The following is a 23350-nucleotide window of genomic DNA, read 5'->3' as shown; positions in this document are numbered from 1 at the left end:
GTCACCTCTCCCTCAGCCACCTTCCTATCAGCTCTTCCTCAGCCACCGTCCTGTCACTTTGCCCTCAGCCACCTTCCTGTCACCTCTCCCTCAGTCACCTTCCTGTCACCTTCCCTGATGCCCCTGCCTCCCCATGGCCATCCTGCTCTCACGCACGCTCGTCTCTGTCCAAGTCAAGTGGTATCTTAAAACGGGGTCACACCCCTCTCCCCACGACTGACAGGTGCCCGTTTCGCAGCAAGGTCCAAGTCCTCCTGAGCATGGGTTCTGCCAGCCGTGGGAGTGGCTCTGGCTCCTGGGCCGCCCTCTACAATAGACAAGAAGCCTCTGGAACGCCAGGACCCAGATGAAATCTTAGCCATGGTGAGAGGCCAGGCTGGCCTGGACAGAAGAGCCCCTGGCCCATCAACAGGGCGAGGGGAGGAGGGCCCCGGGCAGGAGAGTCTGGCGCGGCCGCCCCTCTGGAGACAGTCAGACGCACCATGCCAGGAAAGCCCTGGCCCCAGGCAGGGGTCTGAGCAGAGCCTCCAGTGAGAAGAGTATGTGCAGACAGGAACGAGGAGGGGGGAGCACTGCACCGTCGTCCTGCCAGCCTCCCCGGCCCTCTCCCTGCTCTGGCTCCCATCCTCTCAGTCCCTCAGAGCTCAGTGTCCTCTGCCTTAACCAGCCCACGGGCTGAAGCCTGAGGCCCTGCCCCTCAGGGCCCATGCTGACCACCCAGCACACCATGTCCAGGCCTGTGCAGGGTTGGACTCCACCTCCTGAATCCAAGCTGTGAGGAAATTCTTCTCTTTAGAACTCAATTTGCACACCCAAAGAGGGAGGGGGAGGGAAGAAGATAGCTATAGTTCCTTTAAACACTGGGGTGCAGCCATGGGAGGTGATCACGACTTGAACCTAGACCACCTGGGTCCTAGTTCTACCACCACCCCTAGGAGTCATGTGACTCTGGGCACACAGTACTTACCTGTTTCTGACCCACAGATTCTGCATGGGTGTGGCTGGTGCCCCCCTCCTAGGGCTCAAGGGGTCAAATGCAGAGATATTAGGGGATCATCCCTGGGCCTGCCTGGACCCACTTCACACCTGCTACCTGGCAGGGCTACTCACTGTGCCTCCTTTCACTCTTGACAGTGCACTGGCTTGGACATTAAATGACACAGCCCTCCTAGTCCCAGCCCAGTGCTCATAGCAATGCCTGGCAAAGAGTATCTGGTCATTCCTAAAACATGAATTCTTAATGATGGTGGCTGTGTGAACCCATGTGTAATAAAACAGCACAGAGTACTGCCAGGTGTGGTGGCACAGGCCTGTAATCCCAGAGGCTCAGGAGGCTGAGACAGGAGGATCATGAGTTCAAAGCCAGCCTCAGCCACAGTGAGGTGCTAAGCAACTCAGTGAGGCCCTGTCTCTAAATAAAATACAAAATAGAGCCGGGATGTGGCTCAGTGGTTGAGTGCCCCTGAGTTCAATTCCTAGTACCCCACCCCCACAAAGCCAAACAAACAGCACAGAGCCATGTACACACACTAAAGTCAGTTTCCAGTGCTCAAGTGACGTAAGCAAGACACTGCTCTCAGAGGAATGTGTGGGAAGGCTACGGGGAGTCCAGCTTTAATATTTTTGCAGCTTCTTATGAATTCACAATTGTTTACAAATAAAAAGTTTTAAAGATTCCTATTATTTTTTCCCCAATTAAACTTGGGGTATTCACCCTAATAAACTTACAAATAAAATGAAGAGATCTCCAAAATACTTCTTCCATGGCTTAATAAGCACCATAACTTAGTCTGATTTAACCAGAGGCCATCGTCTCAGAATCCGGCCATCCACAGCATACCTAGATACTCGGAAATCCGTGAAGCTGGCTCCACAGCTCACAGCACTTTGGCCAAGCTGGCAGCTCCTTAGTCTTTGATCTGGATGTTTATGGAAAAGGTGGCTGCCAATCTTCAGAGGGAGATCCGCCACAGGACAGTGGCAAGAGATAGCCAGCAATGGCAATATCCAAAGAAAAGTGATTCCCAAAGGTCTGAGGACATTCGGCATGGGGACCAACATTAACAAATACTCTCTGTCTCTAAGAGGGGTGGCTGTCTCTAAGTTCATAATAAAAATTGCAAATTATAGGAAAAAAGAGGCCAAGCCAACTCAGGCTGCCCAAAGAGAGAAAGGAAGCAAATGAGACATTCCAGAAAATTTCTACCACAAAATGGTTTTGGAACGCTTGGTGCTTAAAGAGGCACAGGGGTGTCTCCACTGTACCTCAGGGCTTTGCTGGAGTCTCACTATACCTGGGCCAGGCACCAAGAGGGGTTCCTGGAGCCTTTGCAGTGTCTGCTCTCTGCATAGCAGGTGCTCAGAAGCCTGGACCTTGGGGCCAGACTGGCAGAGCACTGTCCCTCAATGCCTCTGGTAACCTTGTGTAAGCTGCTCAACATCTCAGAGTCTCAGTTACTTACTGTGGAAAGTGGGGCACCATGAAGATGTGGCAAGGGAACACGGGGACTGTGCTCAGGGCTGCTCTTACTGGGTAGCTTTCTCCCCACCACCAGCCCATCCAGGGGAGGTGTTCTGGAAGCCAGGTTCTCCTACTCCTGGACCCCTCTGAATCTGGCCAGAGCTAGTGTCACTCATGATGCCAAGCCTTGACCTTTGTGGACACATGGCCCTGAGTCCCACAAGGAGTGCCGTGGAAAAGGGGCAACGGAGTTTCCTACCGGAGTTTATACAAGTGTTTAAACAAACTCAGCAGAACTTTAATCGGACCATGAAACACACTCAGATCAATGTGCAGTGTCCTGGCCGGAGGAACAGGAGCCTGCATGTGTGCAGTATAGGCACCCTGTTCCTGGGCAGATGCCCAGGAGAGCAGTGGCACTGTGGTGACCTGAGTGCTGTTCTGATGCTCCATACTACCTGTCACCTGGTACTCTTCTTCCCTCCCTCCCCACTCACAATGAGGGCTCTGAGAAAACTGAAGCCACAAAACCACAGAAGCTCTGGGGCTTGCCTTCCTGGCTCTGATTCCTAGATCCTAACTCCCAGACCCTTACTCAGCACTCCGTCCCCTACTAGATTGAGCTTCGCCAGAGCCAAGCCTGAGGTTGGAGGTCGCTGAGTACCTGGCGGATGGCGAGTGAGTGCACCAAGGGCGGAGAAGGAAGTCTGAGCCTGCTGTCACTAGGTCTCCAGAGAACTCTCCAGCCCCATGGATGCTGGCAGATCCTGAGAAGAAATTCTTCACTGGGAACCTTCATCCCCAAAGCAAAGTCTTCTTGGAGCATAAATACGACATATTTTAAAGATAAGAGAGCTAGTGTGAGAGAGGGAGAGAGGTAGAGGGACCGGCTTCTGGGCAACCAGGCACCGCCAGGGGCAGCAGAGGCCAGGGCTGGCCCTCATGGTCTTGGCTGTGGGCCAAACCAAGGGTAGCCAGCACTTGCTGGGCCAGGGGCTGGGCAGAGGGATCGGCCAAGACTCAACAACTCAGGGTCTCCTCTTACTTAATAAGGACAGGGAGCAGCCTGAGTGTGTCCCCAAATCAAACCTGAGTTCTAAAGACCTGGAGAAACTGTCTACATGTGTCCTACCCCTAGAGGCATGTGCTGTACTTGCCGCCAGCACTTCCCTGATGGCACCCTCTGGCCACAGAGGGGTACCTGGGCCCCTCTTAAAGGAAACAGACCCAAAGAAGCAGGAGTGATTGCAGAGACTGCACAGAGAGTTAGAGCTGGGAGCCTGGGCCAGCTCTAGAGTCTCAGGTAATATGTGCTGGCACCTGGGAAGTGGGGCCACTCAGAAGGCTCAGTCCATGACCTTGTTTTTCAGCCAGCAGTCTGAACTGACCCTGCCTGATCCCCCTCATGCATTAGCTCCATGTAAACAAAACCAGCCTGTGTGCCCCGCCCCACCTTGTTTTTGGGAGGCCCCAGAGAGCTAGACAGGCATTAGAGGAATCAAGTGACACAAGGGAATCTAATTTGCAAAAGGCTCTGGATCCATCACTCTCAGGAGCCACAGAATCAGAGGTCACTTGAGTGCAAAACAAGCTCAGTCCTAGCACCTCCAGGCACGCTCTGATCTTGAGCTATAACAGTCTTTATTGTGACTGGCACTGGTAGTAAGCAACTGTCACAACCACAGAGAGGCTGTTATGGTTTGGATGTGAGGTGTTCCCAAAAGCTCGTTTGCAAGACAACACGAGAACCTTAGTGGTGAAATGCTTATAGATTATGAGACTTAACTGATCCACTGATACAGATTAACTGGGAGGTTAATGGTGGCAGGCAGGGAGGGTATGGCTGGAGGAGGCAGGTCTGGGGGTGTGCCTTTGGGGTTTATATTTTGTCCCTGGTGAGAGGGGATCTTTCTGCTTCCTGGTGGCCAGGTTCTGGGCTGCTTTTCTCCTATACACTTTTCTGCCATGATGTTCTGTCTCACCTCGGGCCTGAACAATGGAGTCATCATCTATGGACTGAAAGCTCTGAAACTGAAAAATAAATGAAATAAAATTTCTCCTATTTCTTGTTAGGTCTTTTGGTCACAGCAATAAAAACGCTGATTAAAGCACAGACTCAGAGAGGTGGGCAAGCTGCCAGGCACCCAAGTCCCTGTCTTCTCCCGGGCATTGATGACCAGGTGGTTTGTGTCCAGTGAGCTCGTCCTGAGCCGCTGGCCCCTCCACACAGCCTCTGCCACCCTGGAAATGCTCCTGCTTATGCTTTGGGAGGCACCAAAGAAATTCTCTGGGTTTTTTGTTTTTCTCTTTTTGCTTTGTTGCTCAGATTTACAAATTGGAGATTCCACCAAAGATCCTAATGAAAGAAATGTCTTCTTGAAACTAACACATCAGTTAATGCAGAGAGGGGTTGAAGCCTCCACATCTGTATTCTGATTAAATCTGGATTTCTGGTTTCACTTAAAAATCAGGATATGGTCCCCCAGGGGCCTTTGGGTAGAGTGATCCACATGCCCAGGGTCACACCATACTTCAGCTAGTGCACAGTTCACCTGAGGCCCAGCCCCTGGAAGTTCCAGAGCCTCCTAAATAGATCCCTCTACTCTCCCTATGGCCTAATTTCTATAGTCTTCAAAAACTCCTCATGGCTGCCCTATGCACAAAACCAAACTCCTGCCCACGGCCTACCAGCACACCGGGGCTCAGGCCCCTCTAGCACCCTCATCCCGGGCTCTTCTCCTGTTGCTCACTGCTCTCCACCATCTTGCATGCCTTTTATTCTGCACAAGGTGACTTCCCACCTCAGGGCCTTTGCACAGGCCCTGCCTATATACTGCCCCTAAACTTCCAAGTAGTGCTTTCTCAACATTCCATTTCTGCACAAATGTGGCCTCCTCTTCAAGGAGGAAACTCTGGCTAATGTGTCTCACTACCTGTTTCTTTCCTCAGTAGTCTTACGTCCTGGACAGCGAGCCCCATAGCAAGAGTGCCTGGGCTCCCCTCCAACTCTGTCTTCCTAACCTGACTGGCTTCCATTTCCTCCCCATCAACAGGGTTGAGCCCGCCTCCCTTGAGGGCAGCTGGGAAGCTGGAGCATTCAGCCTCACAGCAGTGGAGCAGCTCCTGGTGGGCTCCCCACAACCAACTCCCCTGACTGCCCCTGCCGACACCTCAGCCCAGTGATGCCGACAGGCCAAACAGGCCCCTGTGACAAACAGGCCCTCTGGTCTCTTGCTTGCGTCTTTCCTGCCCATCTGATTTTAACCAGGGGTCTCAGTTCCCTCCAGCATCTGCCAGGGAGAAAGGTGCTCTTCAGAGGAACAAGCACACACCACCTGCGTGTGCTAAAAAGGTGCTCAGGAGCCTGGCCTCAGGAGTGTCACAGCTACCAGAAGCAGTCACCCTGGGGAAGCCCCTTCCTTGAGGAAAGCTGGACTCTCCCTCCCACACTCCTTCTCCGCAGACATGCTTCTAACACGCCTCTAATGCCAAGTCGGACTCCATCGTGGGCAGCTCCACCCTACAGTGCCACAGCTGGGGTCTGGAAGGTGCCCAATGAACTGCTGCCAGCCCAGATGTGCCCATGGGCCTGTGGGGTGGCTGTGGGCATCTGCATGATACCGGTGCAGCAAGGATCTGGGAGCCATGGAGCTCATCTTTTAGGTCCTCCTGGGGACACTGCCAGGTCAGCAACCAGTATGCCTGACTTGACTGTGAAGAAATACCAGAACAAATAGATTCTGAGATGCTCCCTGAGGCATGAGTGCTCTGTCGCCCGAGCTTTGCACTCTGGATGTTTTCGCCTTCACCTTCTCAGGACAAGACCTTTCCTAACAAGACTACACCCAGGTTCCCAGAGAGCACCCAGGCCTCCTGCACCCTCCACTGGATGCAGGTCTCCTTCCAGCTCCGACACTGCTGGTCAGCACCATGGGCCTGTTTTGTGGACAAGGCTGAGGCTCAGAGAAGTTCAGGGAGTTGCCTGAGGAACGGCAGGGATGGGGTGGGGGCTGCATTCTGGCTAGTCCAACGTGGCCCTCTCTGAACCCTGCCTTCTGTGTGAGCCACTCCTTGGGTGTCTGGTGTTAGAGAGAGCCCACGCCCCGGCCTTGGGCTTCCAGCCTCCTGCTCGAGGGTCAGTGATGGGGAAGGGGCAGTGGGGCTGGCCTGTCCTTTTCCTCACATCTTCCTTGACCACTCAGAACAGCCAGGCCTCCAGAGCCTTGGCTCTGGCCATTGCTTTCCTGACTGGCTCTGCTGCAACCCACAGCCCTACCAGGGACTCTGGCACTTACTTCTGTCTTAGCCAAGAGAAAATCCCCTGTCTTTGCACATAAGGCCCCTCTCCCTGGGAGCTTGTCCTACAGGCCCACTTTCCTAGGCCCAAACTTCAGGATTTGATCACCAGTGCCCTGACACCAAGTATCTCCACGTGCTGGGTTTGGCTTGTGGCCAGGCTCTGTCCCAGGCGAGGCCTGCTCCCCTTCTGGCCAGAATCTTTCCTGGTCCCTCTGCACCTCACAGGCAGGCCTGCCATGCCACCTGGCCTCCAGAGGGCAGCAGGCTCCCAATCACAAGGATATTCAGCAGGCTGGTACCCCAGTGAGCATGCAGACTCAGAGACAGGAAGGTGGCACAGCCTATAGACCTCGAGCCCCCTTTGGAGAAGGGGATCCTTGAGAATGGGACTCCATTCTTCCTGGCCACAGCTGGCCCCCAATCCAGAAAGGAAGATGGCTTTTGTGGTCATATTTGCCATTTGTGTCCCCTTGTCTCCATACACACATAGTGGAAATCCCAACAACCTGGTGTAGTGGCAGAGGAAAGAAGCCCAGAAGGTTTCCAACACCAGAAGCACAAGACAGGCCACCTGTCCAAACTCCCTTGACTCTGGGGCCCCTGGAGTGCACATGTGGAGAGGGAGATTCTGGGGGCCGCCTGTTTCTGTGGGGCTGGCGGTGTGCCTGCTCGAAAGAGGCTGTACTCACCATTGGAGCGGTGGATGCAGGTGTGCTGGTTGTCACTGAGGAAAAAGCCACTGTGGCACTGACACTCATAGCTACCCATGGCATTGACGCAGATCTGCTGGCAGCCACCATTGTTGTCCTGACACTCATCCACATCTGTGAGAAGAGGAAGAGAAGGCAGAGAGAGATCACCACCTGAGATGGCGGGACACTGATGTCACCGATTTCTCTAGACTGTGCTGAAGGACCCCCCCAGGGAGGACTTTGGTGCTGCCAGAGGGGCACCCCTGGGTGTGCTGCATGGTGGAGCTCACGTGGGGGTATCCAGACACATGCCATGGCATCACCGAGGTACTCCATGGTGCCACAGTTACACTCCACAACGGTGCTCTCCAGAGTGACTCCACAGAAGTAGTCAGGGACAACGGCTGTGAGGAGGCGGACCCTAGTGGTTTCCTGGGTGCCTAGCACAGCTCTGTGTCTCCCCCATATCCATCCCTCTAATCCCCCAGCAACCCTGCAGCCATGTTTGTATATTAACCCATTTATAGTTGATGAAATGAGAGAGGGAGAGGCAAAGTCACTTGCCCAAGGTACCACGTGGGATCCAACCTAGTACACTGACTCCCAAGCCCTGGCTCTCCCTGACATCACTGGATCCCCCCTCTCCAGGAAGACGATGGAGCTCAAATTGTCTCCCACAAAACACAGAGCCTCGCCGACCACAGACGGCCGTCACCACTCTGCAGCCCTCCTCAAGTTCACAACCAGCTGCACAAGACCCTGGAGCCAAGGGGAGGTTGGGGCCAGGGTGGCCTGCACCACCCTAAGGTGCAGGCTGGCAGATGGATTTTAAAAGCCCAGAAGGTGGGGAGGATTTGAAAAGATTCTGCCCTCTGGCTGCTGGGACTGTCGGGGAGGCTGCTGAGAGGTCTGGCCCACCCCGGGAGGGAGGGAGGACAAACCTCAGTGCCGACACTCATTTTTGACCAGAGGCTGCTGGCACAAAGGGTGTGACTGGCTGAAAAGAGTCTTTATGGAGCTCTGGTCTGGACAGCAGCATGTTTCAATTACCGGAGCCACAGGCCCCGCTCTGTCAGTTTGTTTAATGAAAGAAGGGCTTCTTAAACCTTAATGTTCCATGGCTGTATTGTCATTTTAATAGGCAAATATATAAAACCACAATGACAATGTGAGCTACTGGCTGCTTCTAGCCAGTCCCCCATGCCCAACACACACACTCACACGCGGGCACACATGCACACACATGTATATAAGCACACGCGTGCACATGTACTTCAGCACTGAGGATTTCAGACGGTTCTAACACTGACATCGTTCACTCCTGGGACCAAAAGGATGTGAGAAAGGGAAGAGGCCGGCAGAGTGACCTTCCATGAACCTGGCACAGCGCAGTTCTGGAGCAGTGTCAGCTGGATCCTATTTAGGCCCTCGAACAGCAGAGCACTTTACCACCCAGGAGACCGCGGCTGCCTTTGAGGCCCTAGGCGAGGCTTGTCATTATTCTCTGGCAGGCTCAGATGTCAGCCGTGTGGCAGCCAGAGGAGGGAAGCAGAGCTCTGAACTCTAAAAGTCACCAGGGGTTGAGGCTCAGATATAAAGGCGGCTCTTGCTGAGAGGCACAGCGTGATCAGACCCTAAGCCTGACAGTCTGACCCAGGGAAGCCCAGAAGGAGGGATGGGGATTCATTTTTTCAATACTTTTCTCCACACAGTCTTGCTGATGGCTCTCTGCAGGCCCAGTGCCAATGGCACCTTTACTGGGGCCAGGCCTAAGGTACGGTGAGTGGCCGACTCCCCTCCACATCTCAGTGGCATTGGCCTTCAACCTGCACATGAACAGCTCTAGGTCTGACACTTTTTCCTCCTCATCTCTTAGTAACACAAAGCTCACCTCCCCTGGGGGTCAGGATGTGTCAGGCGGAGGCTTCACCAGGACTCTCAGCAACCCATGTGACACATCTTGTTACTGATGAGGACACAAAGGTTCAGAGCCAAGCCATGAGATGGGCAAAGTGAAGGCAGGACTCAAGTCCAAGGTCTACTGTGCATGTGTTCAGACAAATGCTATGAAGAAATGGCTCTCTTCCTGCAAGCTTGAACCTGGGTGCCAACCTGAGCACATGGCTGTCAGTTCCAGGGACAGCTGGCTACAAGTAGTACTGAGTGACTCAGCAGCATCACTGGCCCAACAGGACCCTGGAGGCACCTATGCTCGGGTAGGGCACATACGTAGCCATGGGCCTCTGCAGTTGGTTGCTGCCTCTCTTCCCGGGGCTCTCAGGCTCTCTGCCTGGTGTCCTGTCTTCCCCACCCAGGGAAAGGTTCAACTGAGAGGCAAACAAAGTAGATCCAGATTCCCCAACGCTGGACTCAGTGCAGAAATGCTGCTTTGCCCCTGGAGCCACCCATCTGCAGCCATCTGGCCTGGCCCAGCTCTGCACCTCACTGAAAGCACAAAGGGCAGTTGACGTAACACATCTACAAACCCTCAGTGACCTGGCAGGGTGGCTGGCCTTAGGGACATGGCTGTTTACACTAGCAGGGAACAATGACTCGCCAACACTGATGAATAATTTGAAACAAACGCAAGGCCATGTAAACATTTCTCTTCCTCACTCCCAAATGATAAAGCCCCAGATTAAGCAGGCGGGAAGAGGGGCTGCCCTTCTGCACCCTTTCCACTGTGTCCAAACAGGCCTCACCCTACGCTCCCTAATAGGGCCGAAAATCATGAATGCTGAGTCCCTTCAGGCCTGGGGTCCCCCTCACACCTCTTGCACCCCAAGTCTTTAGCCCTCACAAAGGACCACAGTGAGGGCTAGAGGGCAGCCAGCTGGGGTAGCTGAGCTTGTGAGATGGCTGCCCACCAGCCAGGGCAGACTGGACACTGGGAGGCCCCTATCAGGCTTAGCAGGGCACTGTGGGAAACAGTCTTTGGCTCTGACAAGTGGGAATGGGGGGATCAGCGCACCCTGCTTCATGGTCCCCCAGCACTTGGAGTACTCTGTATGAGAGGGGTGCTTATGGAGAGAAGAGGGCCCACACCTGGGAGTCAGGCTCCCCAAATTCTTCCCCTAATGCCTGAAGGCCCATGGGCAGTGACCTGCCAGGGTGACCTGGCAGTGCCTTGTCTGCAGGAAGTGCTCCAAAGCTTGGGGACCGCAAATTGTCCTCCAGGAAGCTCTCCTGGAGGGCTGTGGCATGAGCAGGCTCTTTCCTTTCTGCCGTAAATTAATTGGCTGTTGCCAGCACTGATGGGCCTGGGTGGCTGCCCCTGTGTGGGAACCCTGCCCACCCTATGCCCATACTCAGAGGTGAGCTTAGGGCTGGCTGGGTGCACTGTGGCCTTATTACCCCACACAACAGCACGCGCTGCCACCAGGCCCCAGCTCAGGGCTTGGGCGCTGGTTCGCTAAAGCACACACAGCCCCACGCTAGGGGTAGAGTTCTTACTGTTCCTGATTCTCAGAGAACATGGATGCACAGAGAGGGGAAGAGACTTGCCCATGGCCCTGTAGAGGCAGAAAGGGGATTCGAAGCCCAGTGGGCCCATACAGAGCGGATGAGAAAGTGTCCAGGCCAGTCATGGAGGAGCAGGCTGCCCAGGTGACAGTGCTAATTGCCCTCCCCTGTCCCTAAGCACTCATCTTTCCAGAACCCAGCAAGACCCTTCTGTGACTTCTTCCTAGGACTGGCAGAATTCATCCTCCCTGACTCCCAGATCAGGTGGCATTGTTTTCTTCCTCTGCCTGGACCATAGGACCTGGCTGTCTAGTCTCCGCCCTGGATGGGGACAGACCTGCATCTCCTTCATATCTCTGCTCACAGCAGAGAGGCAGGCTGAGGTGGGACATGACATGGAAGGTCTGTGCTTGCATATGGCGGGGCCAGGGGCTCACTCCCCGCAGGCAGGCAGCCTACCGCAGTGGAGCATGTCCTGGGTCCGGGGCACATACAGGGGTGCAGTTTAGGCTACCACAGCCTGCTCACTGTTCCAGATTCTGTTCTCTGAACACGACCCCTGGTTCACACGTGTCCGAGTTCATATGAACGCCTGCCTACTGCCTTAGTCCCCCTTGCCAAAGTTTTTTTGCCCTTTGGAGTCCACCTTCAATGTCTCTGTTTGTTCATTCAGGAATAAGCACGGCACACCTACCAAAATGGATGCAGCCCCCTCCCTGGGCCACCGATGCTTTGGGCCATAGCACAGGGATCAGAGGCTTCCTGTGAGGAGGGAGGAGCACAAGGAGCTCTGTGACCTGAGGCTGGAGGAAGAGGAGGTGCTTGGAAGCAAAAGCTGGAAGAAGGGGCAGGATAAGACCCAGGGAGCGGAAGAGCCTGTGACCATTCCAGCAAGAGAATTCTGGAAGCCATTAGGGAAAGTGGCTGGCTGAGTCCTAAATCTTGGGTTAAGGTGATAAGGAGAGCCAGACTTGGCATGGAGATGATGCCACCCTAGGCTCCAGCTGCTTTGTGGCCTGTGACCCTCCAAGACTCTTGAAACACCAGCCCTATCTGGCCCTTCTCCCTTGGTTTGGTTGGCAGGGAGATATCTGTGTAGCCTGACGGTGTCACCAACCACAGAGGCTGTGGCCTGTTTCCAATTCAGGGTTCAGGATCCCTAGGGGATCTGGGCCAGCACTCTGCCTCTGAATCCTGCCGGCAGCTTACGGCCCTTTATCTTTATTTATAACCACAGAGAAAGGTTCCCAGAAGGCAAGGAGCCCGAGGCATGGGGACACTACTATAAAGCGTACTCTAGGAGGCTCCCTGCAGGAAATCCTTTTGACTGGCAGCAAAGCTGAAAGATGCGGAGTGCAGAGGACCCCAAGGCCCCAGCTCTGTGAGAGACCAGCGGGTCACCCTTCTCAGCCTGCACCTCCAGGAGTGGACATGCTCCCTCCTTTGACACATAAGCTCTCTTTTAAGGTTGTGCCACCAGACCTGAGGGAGCCCCTTATTCTTCTGGGTCAGGCTGGGGTGCAGGCAATAAAGGGAGAGGAAGCTGAGCCCTGGCTGCCCCTGCCTTAGGGGTCCTCAACTGCTGGGGTTGGAGATAGCCATAGCAAGTGACGAACACTGCGGAGCCTGGGAGGGCAGACAGAGGGACCATACCCCTGGTGTGCAGAGGGCACTCATGGTTCAGCCAAAGGCTGAGGGAGGTGCAGATGGGAGGATCGGAGACAGACAAGGTGCTAAGGCAGGCCTGGCACGGGGCAAAGGAGGGCCTCACTCCAGCTCAGTTCATGGCCCTGACCCCACCCAGCCACCTAGGCATGAGCATCTTGTCCCTGGAGTTCCTTCCCTCTGTCCTCCCCCACCCGTCACTGGGGCTGTCATCTTGTGCTTACCACCTTGCCCAGCTGTCCGTCCAGCTCCCAGGGCACAGCTCTGGCTTGCAACTCAGTGTCCCCCTACACTCAGTGCCCTCAGTGTACATCTGTACACTGCTCTCCATGGCTCCAGCACCCCTTCCTGATCTCCTCTCCATGGGCCAATGGCCACTGAGGACTCTAGTTGAATAAGGATATGGTGTCACTGCACCAAGGTCCCAACAGGGTCTCTGGGATCAGGTTCCCTGGCTTCACTCTGCAGTGCCCTGCGTGAGCACAGGTCTGGCACTGGGGTGGGGGGTGGACGGCCTTAGCTGTGACTACTGCTGCATCTGCTCACTAGGCACCTGCCTTAAGGCCCCCACCCTGCTCCCTACCAACCTCTCAAGGGATGGGGTCTCGCTGAGTGACAGGGTTGTTTCCCAGCAGGAGGGGTCCCCAGAGCTACGCCAGCAGACCATCAGGGCGTCTGCTTCCAGAAGGCCTCTATGGGCAGGACTGTGGTCTGCCCTTGAGGTTTGCTTTTTGGCACAAGGTGCTAGTGTTTGTTTTGATTAATAGCTGTCTGTCTGTCTTCCTTTGGACCAAGAATTCAGGTCTGTAGTTATTTATAACTAAAAATTACTTCTGGATCCAGTTTTGGTTGCTTTGTGTTTCCCATGAATGTTTCGTGATTTGAAACAGAGACTGTATGTGCTTGCTCCCCACTGTGTCTCCACGACTGCCGGAGCCTACTGTGTGTCATGCCTGCCTGGCTCCAGCTCCCACTGAGGGCAGGAACAGAGGCAGAGGAGTATCCTGGGAGGCAGCCAGACCTACTGCACTGAGGGATCCCACCTGGTCCTGAGGCTGTAGCCTGGCCCAGCCCAGCACCCTTCAGAAGGGCAGGGGCAGCTGAAGCATAATGCCTCTTGGCTATCGAGTGGCTCTTGCAAAATTGCATTTGATGAGTTAAGTGTAAATAAACGAGAACCAGATGGATTCGATTTTGGGTAAAATATGCTGGGTCTCAGAGCTTTGGGGCTCAGGTTCTGAAGATCTGGGGCAGTCCCTCAGCTGTTCAGAGCTGTGGTGCAGGCAGGCAGGAAGCATGACCAGGGTCTTCTGGGACCTGTCTGCTTGCTGCTCTGGCCATCAGCTGAAGCCCTCTCTGAGGGTCCTGATTCTCCAGCAGGTTAGCGGTGTGCAGCCCCTTGGGCTGGGCCTGAGTTTGAGTTCAGGGCTAGGAGATGAAGCACATGAGAAGGGATCAGCTTTCCAGCCCAGCAGGCCCCCGTCACACCCAAATCCTGAGCTAGCCAGAGGGGCAGGGCTGTGCTGAAGCTGTGGCCTTTAGGGCTGTTTGCCTTGCACCCCAGACACTGCCCTGTAGACCCTGCTGCTCAAGGTCTCTAGGGATGGGGGATTTGCTGTGTAGCTTAAACTATTGACCACACCTTCTTAGAATAGTCTATATGGTGTCAACCTGTGACCAAAACCTACGGTGCCTGGCTCTTCCCCCAAGCCACACCAGATGGGATGCATGATTCAGTGAGTACTTGCTCTGCACCTGAGGGCAGGCCACTCTGCCATGTCAGGCCTGGGTTTCCTGTTCTACAATGCAGAGGTAATATGTGTTCCTGGGGTGTTTAGAAAATTAAAGGAAATGATGGTGGTCCAGCCTCAGCAGAGGGTCCTGCAACACAAACCCATCCGGGCATGTGAATAACTGTTGGGCAGGGCTCTGGACAGGCAGGATCACAGGTATAGAAGCAGGCTGTGGACAGTGGAGTCCCTCTAGAGTGGAAGAACAGCGAGTCACCTCAGATAGCAGTGTGCAGCCCACCTCAGCCTTCTGTTCTACAGGTGAGACCCCTGGCTCCTAAAGCTGCCTGTCTCTCATAGCTCTGGGCTCTCACCCCTGCTGCCTTTTCAGACTAGCCCCAGTCTACTGAGGCTTAAAGCTGGCCCAGAACTGGGCACAGCTGGCTGTGGTCTGCTGGAGGCTTGCTCATGTGTAGTACACACACTACTGCTCGTATTTCTTCAATTGTTTTATTATTGTTGAGATAAAATTCACTTAACATAAAACTCGCCACCTTGAATGTGTACCAGAGTGGTGTTTAGCACATTCACTATGCTGTGTAACCACCACTACTGATTCTAGAATGTTCCCATTACTCCAAAAAGCCATCCTGTGCCCATTTGCAATTAATCCTAAGCCCCTGGCAACCACTCATCTACATTTTATCTCTGCAGATTTTCCTATTTCGGACATTTCATAAAGAGAATTACATGACTCTTGTCTTCTTGTCCCTGGCTTCTTTCAGATGGCATATTTTCCAACTTCACACGTTGTGGCATGTGCCAGAGCCCACTCTTCTTCATGGCTGACTGGCATTCCATCGTCTGTATGTGCCATGCTACCTTTATCCTCCACCAGCAGATGGACTTCAGGGTTGTGGTGACTTTCAGGCTATGATGAATAATGCTGCGAGCATTCGTGTGCAAGTTCTGTTTGGCCATGCCTTTAATTCTCTCGGACATGCACCTCCGAATGGCACCACTAGAGCACATGGAAGCTCTGTGTCTGACTTTCTGAGGAACTGTTTTCCACAGGGCCACACCACTGTCTATCCCTACCAGCAAAGATGAAGCATCCCATTCTCCACATCCTTGTCACCCCCGTGTGTTTGGCTGTACAGTCATCCTCGTGGGTGTGAATTCATCTCCCACATGGCTTTCACTTACATTTCCCTAAATGCTAATGATGGGAAGCATCTTGCCATAGGCTTATTGGCCTCTGTATCTCCTTTAGAGAAATGTCTGTTCAAATCCTTTGCCCATTTTTAAATTAGGTTGTCTTGAGTTGGAAGAGTTCTTTATATAACCCAGAAGCTAAATCCTTATCAGATATGCAAATGGAACACTTCCTCCCATGGTGTGGACACTGTCTCCTTTAAAACGGCCTGGGCCAGCACTAGACACAGGTAGCTCAGGGCAGGGCTGGGCCAGGGCAGCAAGGCCTGGGCTCCACTCCTGCCGAGTTCACCCTGTCCTACGTTTTCCCCTGCCACTTTGATACCCAAATCTCCACTCCACTGACCTCCAAACTCAGACAATAGCCAATGGGCTACCTGTGTTTGGGTGCCCAAAAGACACTACAAACCTGCCAGGGCCCCAGCTGAGATCCTATCACTACCTCCCATAAAAGAGCAGGATGGAATGAAGCTGGGTTCTGTCCTCAGCCTCCCCATCTCAGCAAGTGGCTGTACACCCGCCACAGTCTCTTAGGCCGCAGCACCTGGCAGTTAGTCTCCATACTGCTTTCCCATCCCATATCTATGCCCCAGCAACTCTAGCTACAAACCCCAAGGACAACCACCTCTTCACCGCCACAGGCTGGGCTGGCCAGCTAGTTTTCTCTCCCAGGCCTAGGTCACTGCCTTGGCCTCTATATTGACTCCCTACTTCTACATTGTTCCTGCCAACCCAGTCGTCCTTTTCCATACAGTGACCTCACAAAGTGCCACCCAGCTGTGCTACTCCCTGCCTAAAAGCCCCACAAGGCCCCATGAACACACACTCCCTTCCGTGGTCACTAAGGCCTCCAGAACACTCTGGCTGTGTCCCTACCATCTTACCCTTGCTCGCTAACTCTAGCCCCATCTCTCTACGCTCCCTTAACCATACCTGTCCTGTCTCCACCCAAGGCCTCTACACTTTCTCTCTGCCTAGAGTGTTCTCCCCTCGCTTCGACATAACTGACTCCCACTCCAGACCTCAGCTTGCAAGTCACTTCCCCAGAGACACTCCCCTGACATCAACCTAAAGCACCCGCCAAGCCACTACACCAGGTAGCCCTATCCTGCTTCCTTCAGAGCACCTCCAGCATCTGGCATTTCCTCTGGGATTGTTCCTCCCCATCTCTCCCCAGATGACAGCATTGAAAACAGGAGCTGCCTTGAGCACTGCTGCGTCTCAGGGTGTGGGACAGTGCATGGGGCACCTGACATGTCTGTGGACCAAGTAACTAAATGATATAGTTACAGGCCTGGGGAGCCATCTAGGGACCCTGGCTCAAGGCCTGTCGCATAGGGATCAGCTACTTGGCCTTTGGTGTCACATTCTACAGGGTGGGCTGCAAAGGGGCTGCCCACGAGGGCCTACATCCCCTGAATCCAGCTAAGGAACCAGATGGATCAAGCACAGACAGCGAGTGAGTGTCCTGGCTGCAGGTGGCTCCTGGACAGGTGGGTTAGGGGACTGAGGCCACAGGTGTGTCTGGAGCTGTGAAGGTATGAGAGAAGAGCTATGTTCATCTACCTGCCCAAGCCTTGTCGAGGAAGTCCAACATGGTGTGAGCATGGCCTGCCTCCTAGGAGGCCTGGAGGTGACAGGTGGATGGCTGGTGGCCTTACCCCTCAAAAGAGAAGCTCCCTACACCAAGAACGTGCCGGGAGCTCCACACGACCTCTTGGTGACACAGGTTGACAAGGGTCTTTTGGCCGGTCTGTCCTGCCTGAGCAGCCAGGTGAACTTTCTGGAATTCTGAATCTTTAGGCATCCATTTGTCCCACTGGAACTTGGCACTTTCTTCCACCTTATAAAGCGGTTGAGTGTTAAGCTGCAGGCCTTTCCCCAGCAGTTGGCTGCTCTTTCTCCCTGATGGTGCCCTCCATTGGCACATGGTCCCACTTGAGAGATTTCTATGCAGGTGAAAGCTGCACACCCAGACCATGGGCACATGCCATCTGGGCCACTCAGCTTCCTGCCCACATCCTGTGCAGAGAGGTGGTGAGGGCGCTAGGGACCATTACTGGTTAATCCTGTGGGGGCGAGAGCTCTGCGTGCTGGAAGGCTGCTCGGGTACAGGGGAGGCAGACCCCACCGAGAAGCAGGGAGCCTCTCGCTAGGGCAGCAAGGACCAGCATGGGGAAAGGCATGTTTGGCGGCAAGATGTAAGGTCTCAGAGGGCTGGGGCTGTGGCTCAGCAGTAGAGCACTTGCCTAGCATGTGTGAGGCGCTGAGTTCGATTCTCAGAACCATATTACAAATAAATAAAATAAAGGTATTTAAAAAAATCACATCAATCTTTAAAAAAAAAAAAGATGTAAGGTCTCTGTGGAGAGGCTGGAGCAGAAGGGCCACAGCCGTGTGGCAGGAGGGGCTAGGAGCCCGGCTTGGGTGTGGAGTGCCTAACGTGCAGCCATGAGGTCTGCCTTTCCTATGCCTGCAGGCTGAAGCCTCCAGGTCTTTGACCAGACAGAACTTGGCATGCCTGACTCCTATGACAGAAATGCCTTTGCATTTCGTTATACCTTTTTTACACACCGCCTCCTACCCCTGAGGCCCTGCTCCTACCTGACCGAGCTGGTACATTCAAGTTTTGTACTTGCTGTTCCCACCTCCTAAAATGTCCTCCCCTCCCTGGTCTCCCCTCCCACCCGAGGACTTTTCACTCATTCTAGGAAGGGCCAGTTGCTCTCCCCGCCCGCCCATCCCTCAGAGTGCACACCCGGTATTAATTACAAACAGGACGCAGCACTGGGAGCCTCTCCACATGGCCCGGAGCTCCCTGGGGCAAGAATCACCTCTAACTAATCTCAGAACCACTGACCTGGCGACATGGGTGTGCAGGGGGCTTTGCTCCCCAGGAGTCTGCCCTGTTACTAGCTGTTTCTCCAGGGCATTGTTGCTGTCCCAGCCAGATGGTCACAGAGGCATCAGCGCTTACTGGGAGCCCAGTGGCCCCTGGCTCCCCACATCCTGGGCTTTGATTACATTCCCTCATCTTGGCCACACAATTATGTATTAACAGCAAAATAATCCAGATGGAATACTGGGGGAAGCAGCATACAAACATCAGTGCCATGATTATAACCATATAAAGTCATGTCTACACCCCCCAATACTGGACATGAACACCGGGATGTGAGAGCTGTTGATCTGTAAAGGCGGCCAGATAATGTAGAATTATTTTCTGTCTTTTCTCTTGATTTCTGAGTGGTGTGGCCTAATTATCCCATGTGTGGAAGATGGGTAAGTAAGCAGACACTCACAGCTCGGTCTGACTTCAGTGGGTCCCAGTGCAGGGCGGAGAAGGTGTGGGGAACAAAATGGGGGCCAGAGAGGAGGTACCATGAGTGGGTGGTGAAGTGCCTGGGCTGGTGAGGAGAGAGGGTTCTGTAGGCATGGGGATCTGTACAGGCAGAACCCTGGGGGTGGGGAGAAGAGAGAACCTGTTACAAGTAATTTCTCCAAGGCATTTTTGTGTCCCAACCAGATGGTCCCAGTAGTGGTGGCTCTTACTGGACACCCACTGGTTGCTTGCTACTTAGTTTTCTAGGAGCATAAGGAGGAAAGTAGGGCTGGAGTGGCTGGCAGGGGCCAGAAGATGAGCCACTGGTGGTAGCAACCTGGCCTGTGGGATCCTGTCCTGGTCATTAAAGCAGCATTTGGGAGGTTATAAGAGACCCCAGACCAAACAGCCAGGAAGGTGCCACAGCAGCCCACTTTTCACAAATGAGGAGCACCAGCGGGCATAAGGTGTCTCTGCCAGCTATCTATTTATAGCTGCGTGTGGTTGGGATGAGGTGGGTGACAGGGAGGGGAGCTTGGGTACCAGGCTGGTTAATGGCCACTAGAAATAGTGAAGGCCTGTCTGGCTGTGCTGGGGTAGGAGGGTCACACCGGCATGTGCCAAGATACAGCTAGGTGAAGCTGGGTAACCCATTCAGGTGACCCTGAGTACTGCCTAGGGCTTAGCTGCTCCAAGACAAGCAGAAGTGCTGTCAGAGAGATGTTGGACTAGAGACTCAGGGACACCCTCATCTTGCTAATGCTCCATTTTAGGTCCATGATGTGGTGTCTGGTCTGGGATATGTCTAGTGTGGGACGTTTTGGTGGCAGGATATTTTAAAAGAATCTTCATAAGACACTTACTTCTTGTTTATTCCTCAGAGTTTGACCCAGCCCTTGGCACAGGGACTGCAAATGGGGACAGGCGAAGGCAAGTGTCTGCTTGCCGGGCCGCCCTCTGTCCACAGCAGGGTGTTTTTCTTAGCTGTTTATGGACTTATATTCTCTGCCCTGGGACAGAGCAGGTCTTCTTCCCTAAGCCACCAAATCCAGACCTCTGCAAAGGTGGGGCTGCCATGGGGCACAGTGACAACAGATTTTGGCTCAGGAAGGAGGAAGGAGGACGCTCTGACCACTGGCAAACACTCCACCTCAAGAGTGATGCACATGGGGGTGGGGACGGAGAGGGAAGGAGGAGGAGGCCAATGCCCCTCGCGCCTGTGGTGTGCCATCCTTGCTGTGCTTCTGAGGCCATCATCACACCTCCTTTCTAAGCAGGAAAAATGAGAGCAGAGAACTGGCCCCAAACTACCAGCTAGAAAGGGAGCCCAGGGAGTCTGATTCCCAAGTCCATGTTTTCCCCCCATCTAGGGCAGGGACTATAAGGTCAGGCACAGCCTGGGGGTCAGCAGGTCTCCCCAGCTGGGTGTGTGCGACACTCTGCCTGAGTGCCATCTGTGCAGCCCCCACTGTCAAGTCGTGCTCCTCCTGATGGTCAGGGTCAAATATTCTGCCCCTTACCTGACCACCTACCATCCCTCTGTCACACCAACAAGCGTGCACAGGCCGCAGGACAAGAAGCCAGGTCTGTCTGGAGCTCAGCCCTCCAGGAGTTCCCAAGGAAGTAGGAGAGCCCTGCTCCAAGATGCACAGCACTGAGCTAGAGGGAAGCCCAGGGAAGGGGTGAGCTCAGGGTCTCCAGAAGCCAAGCCTGAGGGAAAGTGGGGTCAACCAGATGGATCAGCAATTGAGAGGCTGGAGAAGGGTGATTCCAGTGACAGGAACATCAGGTGCCAGGGCACCTGAGAGCAGAAAGGATGGGAGGGTTAGGGAAAGAGAAGTTGTTCTGCAAGCTGGAGGTTAGACCTAGGAAATGAGCAGGAAGAGGACACAGGAAAGAGACTGGCCACTGTGTCTTGAGTCCAAATCATATGGACACCAAGCTACCAGGTCACAAGATGCTGGTGTGTGTGGGGGGAGAAGCAGCACAGCCAGGGGGTTCCGGACTGTACTGCAGGGCTCCAGGGGCCTTGCAGGGATTGGGGGGTGGCTCCAGGGTAAGCAGCCACTTGTGACTCCTGCTTCAGCTGAAAATGTGACCACCACACAATTCTGCTTGAAGAAAAGGAGTTCTGTGCCATAAACAAAACCCCACAAAATCTGAAAACCACTGGTTGAATTCCATTCCCACGTCACAAATGATGTGGAAACCAAGGCACGAGCAGGGAGTTTCCAAGGGTCCTCCAGAAAGTCAATGGCCCGAGGAAGCTGACTTTCAGCCAGTGTTCCTTCAGCCTAGTGCCTGCTGGGCTGCTCTGGAAGAGGCACTCAATGCCCCTGGCCCCCCAGTTCTGAGCTGGCCCTGGGCACAGGGCTATGGAAAGCCACTACCCCTCAAAACAAGCCTGGTTCTAAATTGGCCCATCTCCTACACGAGCTCCAGAAGCCCCGATTTCTGCAGCGACTTGGGGAAAGCAGAAAGTTCATTTATAAGACACACAGCATTGTCCATGGTGTTTCTTTTTCTCAGGCCAAGGAATTTCCATCAAATTAACAGTTGTAAAAAGCCAAGAGGAGAAGGGGCCCTGAGTCTGACTTGTACTTTGACAGCAAATCCCTTCAGCCAAGTGTGTTTAGATCCACCTGAATGCGGGCCAAGAACAGAGAAAAGGTGGGAGTAGGGTGGGTGTAAATAAAGAGAATGGGAAGAAACCTCCTCGGTTTACCTTAGAAAACACTGGTGTTTATGGAGCCAGCACAGGACTGTCCGGAGCTGTTTAGTTTTACACTAGACGGTCAGCATTCCTTTTCCTAGCAGGAAACTCACTGGAGCTGTTCAAGTATAAAGACAAATAAACTGCAGCAGCTCCAGCCTCCACCAGGCTCCAGGGAGCAGCGCTGTCTCCAGCTGTCCTTCAGGAGGGAGTCGCTGCGAGCCCTTTCATCATGCCAGCCAGCAGCCCAGCTCAGCAAGGGGACCTCAACCCTCAGCCCCTGCAGAGTGTCTGGGTGTCCTGGGCGACTTCCTCTCAGGTGCAGCTGGGCTCCAGGCCTGCTGCAGCCTCCTGAGTGCCCTCTTGCACCTCCTCACTTAGCAGCCACGCATGTCACCTGCACACCTGTCTCCTCACTGATCCCAACAGATAGGGACATCCCCACTTTGCAGAGATCCAAAATGAGATTCAGAATGAGGTGATATGACCCAGGCCACAAAGGGAACTAGAATCCCTGATGTCATGTGACCCCCATGCCAATGGACCAAGAATGCAAGAACTGAGAGGAGGGGGAGGCTCTCTCACCGGGAGGTCTGGAAGCAGCAGTTCATCTAACAGGAGCATGGGGCTTGAGATGCAGGTCCCTGCCAGGGGCTTTGCATGCAGCCTGGGCCAATGCTCACCCCCTGCATCTTCACCAGCTCAAAAACTCATCCACTTTCTTTAAAACTGCCGTGAGCAGAAATAAAGGACGATTAGATGATACAAGTGTGGAACCCATCATGCACCAGGCACTGTGCTATGTGTTTATGAAGCTTAAGTCATTTGGCCTTTGTCTCCTCACTGGCAAATTAGTATGGCCACTGGCCCCACCTTGCAGAAGAGGATACAGAGGCCCAGAGAAGCTAAGTTACTTGCCCAAGGTCATACAACAAGTGATGGACTCAGGGTTCAAAGCCAGCAGGTGGGGAGTGTCATCTATCTTCAGGTCGTAAGCTCCTACTCAGGGCCTGGCACAGGGCAGGGTGGGACTTGATAAAACAAATTAATGTCAAGATCCCGGCTTTCAAAGCCATCTAGAAGTTGATGGCTCTCATGGTCCTCCAGGTCTGACTACTACTGCAGATGTCTGAACTTGGGTGCTATTTCCATTGGGTGGCTGTTTTCCATGGCAAACAGAATTTAGTCCGACTCTTGAGTCCTCACTCTAATATCTGCCCATCTCTTGTCTTCCTCATCTTAGCCACACCAGCACAGTCGCACAGAAACCACAGGAAAAGCCCAGCGGTTGGCCTCGCTCTCATTCTCCCTTGCCTCCTACATCTAACCCATTAGGAATTCCTGCCGACTCTTTCCAAAGTCTGCTCTGAGATCAACCATCACCTCTGCCACTGTCACCCTGCACTGAGCCACTGACTCATCTGACCCAGACCACTATAGTGGTCTCATTGCTTAAGCCATTCTGCCTCTTATTCCACCAAACACAATCTCTACTGGGCAGGCAAGAAGGGGATTTTTATTAAACTGTCAATCAGAATGTCACTCTCTGGTGAAGACATCTGGTGCCTTCCCAGTTAACAGAATAAAGCCCCAACCCCTGTCTAACACGTGTGAGACCTCGCAGAGCCTGGCCCTGCTGCCTCCTCCACTCAACTCCCTTCCTCTCCTCATCTGACACTCCCTCACACTGACCTGTCCCAAACTCACCTAGCTTGTTCCCGTTTCAGGCCCACACACTTGTTCCCCTTTTCCCCAGATAGAGGATCTTCCCTAGATCTTTGAATGGCACTT

The 23350-nt window shown here is 53.8% G+C and overlaps 1 protein-coding gene across 4 annotated transcripts in view; it reads right to left on the bottom strand.

The window, feature by feature from the left end:
• Nucleotides 1-23350, bottom strand: part of Scube1 (signal peptide, CUB domain and EGF like domain containing 1) — a 128557-nt gene that overhangs the window by 78184 nt on the left and 27023 nt on the right. For all 4 annotated transcript variants that reach the window (XM_015501751.2, XM_048803020.1, XM_048803021.1 and 1 more), the window contains exon 3: nt 7450-7584. In XM_015501751.2, coding sequence (XP_015357237.2) covers nt 7450-7584 — 135 coding nt within the window. The remainder of the gene's footprint in view (nt 1-7449; nt 7585-23350) is intronic.

This window comes from Marmota marmota, unplaced genomic scaffold, assembly GCF_001458135.2.
Source record: "Marmota marmota marmota unplaced genomic scaffold, marMar, whole genome shotgun sequence".
NCBI lineage: Eukaryota > Metazoa > Chordata > Mammalia > Rodentia > Sciuridae > Marmota > Marmota marmota.
Note: the sequence above shows the minus strand (reverse complement) of the source record. Positions and strands in the feature narration are given on the sequence as shown.